The sequence below is a fragment of the Boleophthalmus pectinirostris genome, unplaced genomic scaffold, assembly GCF_026225935.1.
Source record: "Boleophthalmus pectinirostris isolate CB_2022bp ecotype Guang Dong unplaced genomic scaffold, ASM2622593v1 HiC_scaffold_13, whole genome shotgun sequence".
In the NCBI taxonomy this organism is placed as follows: Eukaryota; Metazoa; Chordata; class Actinopteri; order Gobiiformes; family Gobiidae; genus Boleophthalmus; species Boleophthalmus pectinirostris.
In genome coordinates this window covers 12,294,035-12,308,699 of record NW_026571036.1, presented here as the reverse complement: position 1 = coordinate 12,308,699, position 14,665 = coordinate 12,294,035, and the positions used below count along the sequence as shown (strand labels likewise).

Sequence of the window (14,665 nt, the reverse complement as noted above, 5' to 3'; positions counted from 1 at the left end):
TAGCCAAAATGATTTGAGGGGCTTATAAGAATGGCAACTATATACATGACCAATCCTCAGGTGCCTTACAATGTCATTCATAAAGGAGTTTATATAGATGTGTGTTTTGGCTGGTGCTGTGTGCAAGTTTATCATTAAAGTAATATAGTAAAATAAGGGCTGGATATGGGGCTGGGACAGACTGCTGCTTCAACACGGCACAAAACAGTTCAATTTTAGGAGATTCATTTTTACACAATGTCATAAAAATGGTTAAGACTTATTTTTAAGATCCCACACTATGCTAAATTAACTTTTTGAGTTTTTAATCTAAACAGACCTGTAATCCAGTTTGCAGTTAGATTCCTTCTGAACAGATAAAAGCACTTTTTCTTTTCTTTTTTTTTTTTTTTTTTTTTTTTACTTTTTTACAAGAGCAAATCTAAGCTAGGAGGGTGCAAAAAAATCCAGACATCTTCATTGGACTAATTTGTAATATTTCATTTCCGAACGTCTCGTCGTCACTGTCGTTAAGTGTCTGTTAACATCATGTTCATAGTAGAAGGTGGGGGTGTGCTTGTGAACTAAAAACAGAGATGCTGCAAAAAGGTGTTAATATATAATTCATTACTATTCTCTAAAACATTAAATACCCATTTAAAAGTATCCACATTTCTTGAAAAGGCTGAATTAAGCATATTGTGGGATTTTAAAGAGAGGCTGCAAAATCTGGTACAGTGAATAAAAATAATCCTGGCTTTGAATAGACTAGGTGTCATTCCCCTCCTCCACCATCATCTGCCTGATATCCCGACCAGCTAAATAGTGCAATAGTACTTCATCCAATATAAATATATATATAAATATAGAGACTCTCTCTCTTATTCACAGCTGATTACCTCACAGATAGTTAAATGCTTTAGTAAACATATAGGAATACATTACACAGCCTGTGCACTATGCAGCAGAACTCAAAGGGCTGCAGAAGCTGCAAGCCCCAGGTGCAGATCTCATTCATTGAGAGCAGTGAAAGCACACAGGAGCAAACGTGTCACTCTCATTTCACAGCTATACACATCACACACTCCAAATAAAAGAAGTTACTTTTTTAACCAGCGTCAACACTTCCGTTACTATACACACATGAAACCACATAACATCACATTGTAACATGGAAACCTCAGTGAAATCTGTTTGGGTGCTCAATCAATCTAGTTCATTCTTCGTAGTAAGCTCTGTTTTTGTTTTCTACAGACAATCAGCGACACACCAAAAACATGAGACGTACACACCACACAACTAGCACTCTCATACAGAGGCTGAATGCCAGATGGGATTGTTCCAAAACAGTTGCACTGCAAAGATGTCTTTCTATTGCTTGCTCTCTTTTCTTATAAATCATCAATGGGCTACAGGAGAAAGATTTTGACCACCATTTTCACCATGTTACAAAAACAATGCTTTCCCAGCAAAAAGTTAAATCAAACTCTTGATTATGCTTTGGCTCAGACTTAAACAAACCTGTATAATGGATGAATGCTGTCAGAAAGTATCGATGGGTGGCAGCTCCTTAAACACATACACCATTAATCATATAAACAAACAATATGACTTGCAGTCCACCATTTACTGCGTTGTAGTAAAAGAAAAAAAACAAAAACAAAAAACTAATTTTGTCATTTTACATAAAAAGCTGCAATGGACCTGAGAAGCATATTGTGAGAATCTATTATAATAAGTCACCAAGCAACAAATGACACCCTGGCATTCATGAGTTTGTTTACTTTTTGCAAATAAAAGCAGTGACTTGATACATATTCCGGTGCTGCTGATATTTGATCAGTCCCATCATTGCTCCTGTGATATCGTCACTGGTTGGACTGGTTTGTGAGAGGAGAGAGCATTCACAGTCTGTTTGCTTTTTGGTGAAGCACTGTCTTGTGTTGTGGCTGTGGGTAGAGATTACAAAGGGCCTCTTACTGGTTTTGGAAAGTGATTTAAAAATATTTGATAGCCTAATAAGGTTTGTGGTTAGCTTAAAATATTTTGAAATGTTAGATATAAATAAAGAGGATAAATATAATGCCAAATATTCAGTATTTGTACAGAAATATACATATATAAATATATAATATATGCCTAATTTAAATTAAACTATTTTCCGCTGTTGACCAATGTCAATTTTTGTCAACATTATTTTAAAAGACCTTCAGATAGCATGCAGGATAGTGAACTGAATGTATTATTTAGTGTTTTATGGCTGTTCAATAATACAGCATCTACAGATCTGTTTGAGTACCTTTAATTTAAGATAATTTCATTTTCAGATTTTAACAGAATTGTAAACTTTCTTTTCTAAATGCAAGATTAAGAGATTGTTTTGACACATTCAGACATTTGTTTAATTTACTGCTTTTGAGTGTGGTTTGTTAAATTTGCCTCTTCTGCGATATATCCCATAAAGTGTAAATAATTATGCAAATTAAACTTTTTCAAGATAACAACTTGGGTTTCTAAGAGTGTGTAGTTTGTTTGTTTTTTACGTAGGTGAGTGTGTGCACTCACCTTGACTGCTATAGGCGTGGAAGTACATCCATAGGAATAAAAGTACATCCATGGGAATAAAAGTACATCCATGGTCGTGCTGTGCAGGCACTCAATACTTCAACGGGGGGAAAAAAGTTGAACATGAACTTTCATTGAAAGAAACATATTATCTCAAACTGAATAAGGTGTTACTCTGGTTAAATGTCCCTCACCTGTAATGCTCGTTTTTGATGCGAGCGGAGTAATTTCCTATTTTTGGAGAATTAGCCTGATGCTAGCCAAACAGAAATGTAAACCAATGTTTGCGTAAGTAAATTATCTTTTAATATTAAAGCTAAATACGAATATCTTACAGAATTATGTTAAGAAAATAGCTAAACTTACATTTATTAGTCAAACTTCAATTACTAGTACTTAATTGACTCTTTGTTACTGCTCCACGGCTAATCTAAAGAACGAGCTAAACTACTTCTATGGGCCCAACCTAAACGGAGCGGAGTGATATTTGGGCAAAACCGAATCACCTTTATCTCATAAACCTTATATCTCATAAATATTGTTGCAGCGACCATAAACTGCACAAAATTTATCATTTTGGCGCAGAGTGAGCGGAGGTAAACGGGGTCTTTACTTTCCTGGTCCCATCCACTTTTGGTGACGTCGACGTGACGTCATCTGAACCCAGCAATGCAAAATGCAACACAATAGATAAATACATACTGTACATAAGAGATGGAAGAAAGATTTTTGAAAAGGGGCTTACATTATGATTACCAGAGAATTCCACAAAATCTGCTATTTAATAAAAGTGAAAAGATTCACAGTGGGAACAGTGGGAAGAGCAACCAAACTTTCACTCAAGTAAGAGCACAAATATATTAGGCTACTGAAGCATGGTGTCTGAAAGCTAAGAACAATTCAATCATAAGAACTTACTCACTTGTCAGCTGCTTGATGCTACACCTCTGATGATTAGGATGATTAGACTGGATCTATTCCTTGATTTATTTTTCCAATAGGCCTACATGTTCCAGTCACAAAAAGCACACACATTTGTAGTTAAAGAAGTGGTCTTTATTACAGCAAAGAAGCCAAACATTACAGATAATAATATGAGGTTTTTATAGATCATTTCTGGGCTCTCAAGCAGACACCTTCACCAGTGACTTTTTGAGGCTTCAGGTTTGACGATGGTACAGTCAGAGGGGATCTTAACATGTTCATTCACTGCTCTTTGCATGCTGTCGACTTGATCAGGGCTCAATGCAACTCAGTAGTAAGTCTTTGTAAGTGTGTAGTGAAGGCGTCTGACAGTCTTATGGTCAGACTACAAATCTGGAGAACAAAAAAGTCAGCAAAATAAAGAATTTGTCTAAACAATAACTTTTTGAATATTCCTGGAGTACAATCTTTGACCTTTGTATCTACAGCAGAACTGATGATCTGCCAACCATCAGCCCTATCTTTCCAATAGAGCCTTTACGATAGTCTTATTTACATTAATATCCCTTTTAACAGATGACCGCAGGCCCATTTTATTATTGTATTTTATTTACAATATTTTTTTTTTATTCAAACATTTTTGTTCACAACAGAAGCACATACTGTGTCATGTAAGCTTGTGCACTAAAGATGTGGATTGGGGCTTTCTGGTGAAGAAAAACATGAAACTTGAAAATTCTATTCAAACGGTGAAGGTGGACAAGAACACTCTCAAGCGGCACCCTGGTAGCAATGCAGTTCAAATGCTTGCATCAACAAATAATTAGGCACAATAAACTTGTTGGTTTCACAGTCCCGCTAGCTTCACCCACTGAGCACGTTTGGGGAAATGCTAAGCAGGAAATGACGATCAAAAGCTTTCCCCAACATTACGAGGGGCAGGTGCTTTGATCCAACATACGTGCACAGAAATGCACTGATTGAGACTGTCTGAGGCAACTACTCACCACAAACAGCAATGGCATTTTATACAAAGAAAACCACAATAACATCACATTGATTCAATAAGGGAAAACAAGACAATACTACTGAAGTCCACCTAAATACTGAAAATCTATGTCTAATGCTTTAATATACAGCTTTGATGGCAAGGCTCTTTTCTCAAACCTAGCTGGTGTTGCCTTTTAGTACACTTTTCTGGACCAAGGGGACACCGGTGCTAGTAAGAGTAAACATGACATTAAAAAAAAAGATTGTTCTTAAAAGCAATGCAGGTAAACAATAAATACAAACAATGTGCTTTAACTGTATAGACATATTTACACAAGTCTTTGGCATATGAATAAACATCAGCTACAAATGAAAATTCAACAAAAAGAGAAAAGTGTTGGCCGCCAGTGCACAAAACAACAGAGGCCTGGGACACTTCCAATTCAGTTCAACACAGAAATGGGAAAAAAAAAAAAAACACTCCTAGCTTCCCAGAATTTCAGTCAAAACGTCAACAAACCAAATCTCTTTTAATCAAGATTGACTACAGGTTTTAAAAGTACCATTTTTGAATTGGAGGAATTGAAAGTGCGTTGGGCCCAGCCCTAAAATAAACATGATTAAGCAAATATCACATATGGTATACATAATTCAAATTGCTCTAACCAGTAGACTGTTCATTGATGCTATTCAAATAAAAACATAGGCTAGGTCAAAAAGGCGGTAATTTCTCTTTTAAAATGTACAATTTGTAAATATTTGTTCTACATTTAGTCACTTCATGAATTCAGAAACTATAACAAATGACTGATCATATAATGTAAACTTCTTTTACTTTACTGTCAGTCTTTACAGTACATTACTGTATAAAACCAATCAAATGGATGGGTTTAGAGAGGCTGTTGACCTGTGATATATTCTTCAATGAAATGTTACAAAAATAAAAGTTACACAATGGATGGCAGATAGAAAAAAATATGACTATTCAAATCACAAAGTTATATAAGATTGTACTCAAAACAAAGTACAAACTGCAAATACCGACAAGAAGCAATGCCCTCGCTCTCATGATGTGGGAATCTAACTCGCAGTCCAGATGCTCCTCGTGGCCAAGAGCGACATCTACAGTCCAAACTGGGGATTGCAACTCAAAGTCTACAGTTGTGGAGAAAGAGGCTCCAGAACAAACAGGGACCCTCTGTGACTGGAAACATCTGTACAATAATAAGTATATCCTCTTCTCCCTTGTCTGGCATGCGTCAAGTCCATGTCCAAGCATTTCCCTTTAAATGAATGTGCCATTTGTAGAGGTGCAAAAGTTCCACTCTTTAGGCTACAGAATGGCTGCTGACAAGGGGAGCTGGGACCAAACACAAACAAGGTGTAAAGATGTTCCTCTCTCTCCTCTGTCTCATCTGCTCTTACGAAGACGACTCGATGAACTCAAGCGCCAGGTCGTAGCAGAAGCGATACTGCTCCTGTCAACGCACAAACATTTAACACGCTAATACAAAATCAAAATCAAAACTGAACTAAATTAATTAATGTATGAAATGAATGTCCTGTTTTCATATACAATTTTATTCCAATTGATTGAATATTGATTTCATCTTTTACTTTTAGTCACATAACTATATGAAGATCCTTAAATTTTACACAGTATGGCATTATTTTTATATCTCCATGGAGACGAGCAGGCAACGTTACAGGTCAGCTCTGTGAAGAATTGATAAATTTCAAGGTATGTTTGAGCAATGAAAATGCCAAATACATTTCATGCTGTGGACCATTCCAGGCAACCAAGAGCATCGTCATGGAGACAAGCAGGTGGAGGAAATTTACACAGTGCACCTTTAATCTATCACAAGCAAGAGTTTATATTTTGTGGATAAGCACTGGACTGAATCGTGTGCATTTACCAAAAAATACATTTACAAATTACACAACTACATTAAAAATAACTGAGCTAACTGATGTAACATTTCAGCGTCTTCTAAATATAAAGTGAAAAAGTAAGTTATGTTGTGCGGTGATGAACTGACCGGAGTGTCCACCATGTTGGGCTTGCTGTTTCTCAAGGTCTTGACGGCGTGGAACACATCGACCACGCTCTGTCTCTTGGCCATTTCACACACGATGCTGCAGGCACAGAAAACTCCACTCCGCCCACCGCCATTTCTGCAAACACAATCACGAGAGAACATCGTCAACACTGAGCCGCGCTGACTGACATATGAGTCACTGTGATGTTGATCCTTTCATCATAGAATCCAATTATATGATACTACTAAAGGGTATAATAAAGCACACAGCATAAGTGGGCTCATTTTCTCTGGAAATTACTGAACTGCATATACACTACTTTTTTCTTTTTTTTTTTCACTGGTCTCATGGTTTGGGAGGATCTCTGCTAAAAACAAGAACTCCCTGAATCAGTTGGTTAAATGTGTAAGTAAAGTGTCCATCCTCAGAGCCGCCTGGACTCCCTGTAGTTACAGCGGATGTCCCAGAGTATTCTAAAAGTCGTGCAACATCCACTAAACTCAAGAGTTTCAGCTGCTTTCTTCTGGTCAGAGGCTTTTAGTCCCAAGATATAGAGCGAATCATTATAAAAGGAGCTTCATTCCATCTGCTGTTGTACTTATGAATTAACTGTAATCTATTTATTTATCGATTTTAGTGTCTTGGATGTGTTGGAAAATTGTGTTCTTTATATATTACATATTTACTGTGATTTTTAGCCAAGCATGATGAATAATTGGTCACATTTTTCCACAGCGCTTTTCCACCTTCAAGGCACTCAAGGCACTTTACAACAAGGAACCACTCACCCATTCACACACATATTGATACACCAGTGTACGCAGACAATGGGGGCAAGGTGGGTTAAGTGTCTTGCCCAAGGACACAATGACAGCATTCATCTGTGGGAGCTGGAATTACCAACCTTCAGCTCAGTGGACAAACGCTCTACCAACTGACCTACTGATGCCCCAGTTAAAAACATTTAATTCTTTATGGAACAAAACCATTCTGCACTGGAGCACTCTAACACTTTATTTGTAAAGGTGTATTTGTATGTTTATTGTGTATAGTGTGGATGAATAAAATGTGAAATGTGGGACCTGCCTCTCAAATCTGCAAAACAAATTTACCTACGAGTACGAATAAAGCAACCAAATCTAACCTAAGACACTTATTTTTTTCAATAGATGCTATGTAATTTTTTGGGTTTAATGGGTTTTATATATATTTGATTTATATACTGAGTGGCAGGGTTGTCAATAGTATGGAAAATCAGATACAAACTGATACTAAAACTAGTATCAAAACTAGACTTAAGCAGGTATTGATACTTAGAAAGTCACATTCACAAGACAGACCTTTCCTGATTAGTTTTAGAATGATCTTCAGTTGTATCTGAACAAGTATAAGAGCACAGACTAGTATACACTCATGGACCATATGGAACCTACCTGGACGACTGATGGATTACACAGACATGAGGACAGATGGAAATATAAAGATAGTACTACAATTTCATGTTTAAAAAGACATTCTGTTGTCTAAATAAAGAGTGTTTTTTATCATCACTGTGGTATCTGAATTGGAATCGGGTCTCTTCCTTAGTATAGAAGTAGAAATAGAGAAAGAGTTTTAAATTTTAGTATCGTGACAAAAGTACTGAGTGTCCATAAGTGCAATGTGAACAGAAATTGACCAAACAAAAACACCATTGGCAACTTGGCTTGTAGAGATAAAAAGTTGCAAATGCAGATATTTCAGTGCCAAAATACTTATGATGCACTTCTTCAACGCTTAGTTGCTCGTGACCCTCTGGCAAGATTCTCAGTATAGAATCTCAGTATAGAAAAATGAACACAATTCAATTCAAAGCAGTGAAAAAAAAACTGCACTCACAGGCAGTGTACTATGGTCCTCCCCTCTCCCTCCTCTCCCTCGCGCTGCCACTGGTCCACCTGCAGAATCAACTTGAGGAAAGAGCGCTTGGAAGCGGGCACTTCTCTATGCCCCGCCCACCCCAGATACTGGAACTGACGGACCATCAGATAACCTTCCTGAGGCTAAGAATGCAAAAATACAGAATGGAACATAATGAACTGTCAGCATCTTGCCAGTTTCTAAAGGTTGAGTTTAAAAATAGCTGTACTTACCCTGGTGAGGTTGCAAACTCTAAAGAGCCGGCTAATAACGTCACAGTCCATAGAGCAGGACATACATTCTACCTGGACGGGCCCGTATCGCAGCATGCCCTCCTCTGGCCAGTACTGAGGACAGCCCTGTGAACAAATACTCTCAGTTAGTACAAGCTGAAATGTATTTTAAGTATCATACTGTATTGTATTTTTACCTGGGCCAAGTCAATCTCATTCAACATCACAAGACTGGTGCATCCATAATCGTATACGAGACGCCAGAAGTCTTTGACAGTGTTGGGCAAAGGATGCTGGGTCACGATGAAGGCTGCGGGTTGTCTGTAACTCTGCGAAAACCAAACAAAACAAAAACATAATTACAATTTTCCAAGCAGAGAAAGCAAATTGTGATTTCTGTCCATTTGTCATTCTTTTTTTTTTTTGTAATTCCCATTCTCACACATACATCGACAGCGTGGTGGGGAGTACAGGGCAGTACATGATCATGCAGTGAGACTTTAGGAACATGCGTCACCATGACAGATACAATGGGCGTATGAACATGTGGAGAGCTGCACAGTAACTCTGGTGTATAGTCAGTTTATACGACAAACCTCGTTCACAATCTATGAATAAAATTGTAGTTTGGGTTAGTTCCTCTTACTGTGAAGCTCTACACCACAGACACAGGGTCAGTGGGCACGGGCCGCTCAGCTTTACGTTCAGGTGACTGCGACGGGAGCTCTGATGCTGTACAGTTCAGATCAGCCCTCCCTTAGAAACACTGAACAGAAAGCTGGTCTCTAAATGAGAAGGGGCAGCCAGATGGGAGTGGAGTGTGGGGGTCATTGGTGGGGGTCATTGGGTCAGAGCTGAGGTCTAAGCTACAGAGGTACAGAGGGGAGGACTTTTGTACAAATGAACCTGGAAGCATAAAACACTGAAGCCATGAAACAAATCCAGTATTGGAAATTCGATGTGAAATCCCATTACCTGGAACTCTTCTGACAGCTTGTTTAGAGAGAGGCCAAAAGTGAGTTTAACTAAGCCTTAGAAAGATACTGCTCAAACGGGAAAAACCCCTTACATTCTCATCTTGCTCTCTAACAAGTTTTGGAGATTAAAAATGAAGTTTAAAGTATTTTACAACATGCATTGCATTAGTTAATGAGACCATAAGAAAGATCTAGAGCCCCCCCTCACACTGACACCTTACCTTTTCATAAATTTTTTGAGTCAGTGACACACGGGCAACACACTGAATGCCTCATGTTGCCGGGTAAAAAACAAAAAAAGACGCGTTTGGTGGCCAGAGAAGCTAGCGGTCTTTTCAGAAGCTGGATTTGTCTCTAGCCTTCTGCTTGAACCACAAACACAGCATCACACAAACAGGGAGGGGAGTCCATGTGGAGTGTGAGTGCGTGTTGTTTGTACCGTCTAAACATGTAGTCTCTTTTACATCTGAGTAATCCGTAATGTATTTTAAAACATGTCATGTACCCTATGTTAACAGCAACATGCTTTTGTAAGAAGGTATGGTCCTCTTTTGTCTCTCCACTCTCCACATCTTTTTTCTGAATGTACTGAAAATAAGCCCTGCTCTGTAGCCGAGTATGACTTACATCCATCAGAGCGGCATTGATGTAGTTGCTGCTCTCTCCGTCTATAGTAATCAGGAAAGGCAGGCATCGGTCTGGAGGGAGGCCATCCATAAACCGGTTTTTGTCTTGGTTTCTAGGCAACAAAGCGATGCTGCAGTCTTCAGGCTGTGGCTGCGGAGTCACCGAGTTTAAGGTCTGCAAGATCAAAGTTTTATTAGCATGATATCATGAAGTAATATAATATGACACAATGCAGTGATTTTGTAACTAGATTAATGATGAGGAATGTCTACAGAGCAAAAACACTACAGTAGTAAGTTTTATTATGTCACCTTGTTTTTTTCTTGATTAAGCTTGTGTACCAGACTTTAAGTGCATATGACAGGTTAACATAGTTAACATGACTATATTCAAGATTTTACAAAAAAATCCTAGTGATATGATATGATATGATATGCAGAGGGAGTTATAATTTAATTAATAAATAAATAAATTACACCTTTATTTTGTTAAATCAATGTTTAAACTGTCCTTCTATGCGCATTGTCCTTGTATTTTGGATGAAATTTTCAGTGTTGACACAGGAATTCTGCCATAAAACTCATTGGTACTTGCTAAATTTCTTCACAAATTTATGTTATATCCAAAAACGCTACAGTAGTAAGTTTTATTGTGTCACCTTGTTTTCTCTTGATTAAGCTTGTGTACCAAAATTTAAGTGCATATGACAGGTTAGACATTTCTCTAAAACACAGTTAACGTGATTATATTTTACAAAAAAAATCCTAGTGAGGTTTATAATTCTATTTCCTGGCTGGACATGGATATGACACATGCAGAGGCAGTTATGATTTAATAAATAAATTTCACCTTCATTTTGTTAAATCAATATTTAAACTTTCCTTCCTTGTGCATTATCCTTGTATTTTGGATGAAATTTTCGGTGTTGACACAGTAATTCTGTTGTAAAACTCATTGCTACTTGCTAAATTTCTTCACAAATTGATGTTACATACCAAAAACGCTACAGTAGTAAGTTTTATCGTGTCACCTTGTAGTGAGGTTTATAATTCTATTTCCTGGTTGGACATGGGCAGCAGATATGACATGTGCAGAGGTAGTTATGATTTAATAAATACATAAATAATTAAATGACACCTTTATTTTGTTAAATCAAAGTTTAAACTGTTCCTCCTTGTGTGTTGTCCTTGTATTTTGGATGAAATTTTCGGTGTTGACACAGGAATTCTGTCATAAAACTCATCGCTACTTGCTAAATTTCTTCACAAATTGATGTAGAACTATGATGAATATTCACCTCAGGCACCATCAAACCAAACGAAGTAACAATTAAAAAGATATATTAAAGTAAATGGCTAAGTTAGAGCCTTTCTGTGAGCTTTACCTGAAACTCGTCCTTCAGATGTGAGGAGTTGGTTTGGGAGTCGATGCGGATGAGCTCATAAAACGCTGCTTTGAACTCGCACACAGGGATGGCCGTCTCTCCGCACAGACAGGCCTCTAGTATGGCATCGTGGATGAAAATGTACTGCTCCTGAACACAGTCAAACACACTGGATTGTATCATAAGGAAAAACACACAGAGTATATTGAATCTTAAAGAGAAAGAACTGCTCGAGGTGTTTCACTGATTACACGGGTGTGATCGTGACAAAACACAAACGCCGTGAGTGGAGGATGGAGGGTGAGATGGAGTCATGACTGGCATCAGACATTCACATACAGTCTCGTGACTTTAGTACATATACAAAGCTGTAACCTGGGTTTTCTACACTTTAAAAAAAATGAAAAATGTGGGGGAAAAAAAAGAAAAGTATATAATAAATAAATAAAAATAAATATTAAAAATTAAAAAACAAAAACAGATAAAAACTACAGTTATTAAAGTTTTAACACTACTAAACCAACCCTGATAAACGATGCAAAATAAAAATCTCTATCTATATTATCTCTGTTCCAGGTGTGTCAAACTCAAATTCACAGAGGGCTCAAATTAAAAACTAGAACTAAGTCGTGGACCAAACTAAATATTTAAAAATTTCAGAAACATCTGCATGTTTTCTCTTCTTTAGAGATACGTAATGTTAAACCTTTTCTTATTAAAATAAATGTTTAATAATAATAATACTATTATAATAAATAAATAATAAATGTACAAATTGTGCTATGCAAATAAACTTGCCTTGCGTCATTTTTACAAAATTTCTGCCTGTTTGATACTTCATGCACTTTTAGTCCCTGAGCAATACTGTCCTCTGGTGGTAAAACACACAAACTACAGCAGGTTTTCCACATTTCTGACGACACGGCCAGCACCCGCACCATGCCATGAGTGAAGTGACATCACCAGTGCGTTCCTTCATTAAACACTTAGTAAACACTTGGATGTGGATGAAGATGGAGGATGGGTAATGCAGTCACCTCAGTCTGTACCATGTTGATCCTCCGAGAGCGCAAGGCTTTGACACAGTTGTAGATGTCCACCACTCCTTCTCTCTCCGCCATGTCCAGCATTATGTCGATGACGATGAAGCAGCCTGTACGCCCCGCCCCAGCACTGGAAAATAATTAAAAACTAACTTAAACGAGGTGATCCAAAAACATTTTCACAGTACTTTATATGTAAGAAGTGTCTCATACCTGCAGTGAACAACAATAGGCCCAGCAGAGGGAGGGTTAGACATCTTGACTCTGCGGATGAAGGAAAGTAGTCCCGTGGCGTGGTATGGGACGCCATGATCAGGCCAGCCGGTGAAGTGGAACTGCTTGACTTCACGTACCTCGTTGAAACCACGCTAGAAAAATTAAAGGACAAATTTAACACAACACTGTATATGAAACTAGGCAGATCAAATATAGTATACGGAGTTGATGTTTGAGTATCGTATTTTTCAGACTGTAAGTCACACTTTTTTCATGGTTTGGGTGGTCCTGGACTTATACTCCGATGCGACTTACATATTAAAATTTTCACACTGACAGCCTCGAGAGGGCGCTCTAGGCTTGTGTGTCAGTATCTGCTGCTACTATTCTGTGCCACTGTCACTTCTCGCTTTACTGCGCATGTCTCCTGCCGAAAGAGCCTCTGTCCTGTCTGTATCATGTCAGTTGATCGCACCATTACCACAGAAAATTTTAAATTTTAACAAATTTATAAAGACAACTGACAAGACTGAACACAAATTCCCCAAAAAGAAAATCATTTTTTGCAGATTACAAGCTGTAACTAGCGAAATATGCAGCCGAAAATGGTAATCGAGTAACAGAAAGAAAGTCTGGAGTGAGCAAGAAACTTGTGACAACTGCAAATGTGCATCATGCAACTTTCTTGGAAGTCACTGGATGGATCGACAAAGGCTGGACTTCAGTGACAACCAAAACCATCCTGTCGGGATTCAGAAAGTCTGGAATAATTCTAACTGGGACTGATGCTCAGTCTGACGATAGCTACGCACAAGAGGAAGCGGCGCTCCGATTACCTCTGGAGGTCGCAGAATTGCTCAGAAGTGACACTGAGGATGAAGAATTCAATGGATTTAGTGATTTGGAGTGAGATGGAGAGTTTGGTAAACATGCTCTGGTCTGTTGTTTATGATATAGTTTATCTGAAGAACTGTTCATATGTGACGTTAACAGTTTGTTGTTCTCTGTTCTATTGTCATTACAATAACTTAAGATGAAGATGAAATGTTGGTTCCTGGTCTCTTTATAAAATAATTTTCCCCCAAAAAGTGCGACTTATATATGTTTTTTCTTATTATTACGCATTTTTTGGCTGGTGCGTCTTATACTCCGGAGCAACTTATAGGCCGAAAAATACAGTATTTTTTCCTACTTTCTTACCCTCTCCAGAGTAAATGTACGAACAACGTATTCAGCAAGAGGCTCGACTTCCACAAATGTCACTTTGAAATCCCCATAGACCTCTGCGTCATCTGGCCAGTACTTGTAGCACTTAACCTGCATATAATAAAAGCATACGTAAGCAAACAGGATGAAAAGATATATTAATCTATTATAGAGAAGTTAAAAAAAACCTCATACCCTGCCAACCTCCACCAGATTGGTTACCATGACGATGCAGGCAGACTGTTCTTGCCACACCATCCTCCAGAAGTCATAAACTGTCTCATGAACTGGACCTGTATGAAAAATGCATCGGTTAGTCAAGATATTATTTGAATATATTAATACTAAAGGTGCCTTTTTGTTCGCTTACCCTGAGTGGCAATATAGTGGCTTGGTCTCTGATAACCCTGAAACACAATAAGAAAAATTATGAAGCGACCATCCATATCAAAAAATGCTAATTTGCGATGCTTTTGTGACATTTAATTCAGTAAAAAAGAAAAATTAAAAAAAAGGTAGTTTAAAAGAGCATTATAAAACTTTTCTGTGTGTGTCCGCCACTAGGGAGATGTTATTGCT

At 37.8% G+C, this 14,665-nt stretch overlaps 1 protein-coding gene across 1 annotated transcript in view; it reads right to left on the bottom strand.

The window, feature by feature from the left end:
* Positions 1 to 3,590: 3,590 nt before the first annotated feature.
* The window catches only part of LOC110156273 (protein tyrosine phosphatase receptor type K), a 163,575-nt gene continuing 152,500 nt past the window's right edge, over positions 3,591 to 14,665 (bottom strand). Inside the window, 12 exon segments of the mRNA XM_055149438.1 lie at positions 3,591 to 5,936; positions 6,501 to 6,636; positions 8,380 to 8,543; positions 8,634 to 8,759; positions 8,831 to 8,962; positions 10,238 to 10,411; positions 11,622 to 11,771; positions 12,659 to 12,794; positions 12,878 to 13,032; positions 14,081 to 14,197; positions 14,282 to 14,379; positions 14,457 to 14,493. Of these exon segments, the coding sequence (XP_055005413.1) occupies positions 5,880 to 5,936; positions 6,501 to 6,636; positions 8,380 to 8,543; positions 8,634 to 8,759; positions 8,831 to 8,962; positions 10,238 to 10,411; positions 11,622 to 11,771; positions 12,659 to 12,794; positions 12,878 to 13,032; positions 14,081 to 14,197; positions 14,282 to 14,379; positions 14,457 to 14,493 (1,482 nt within the window). The 3' untranslated portion in view covers positions 3,591 to 5,879.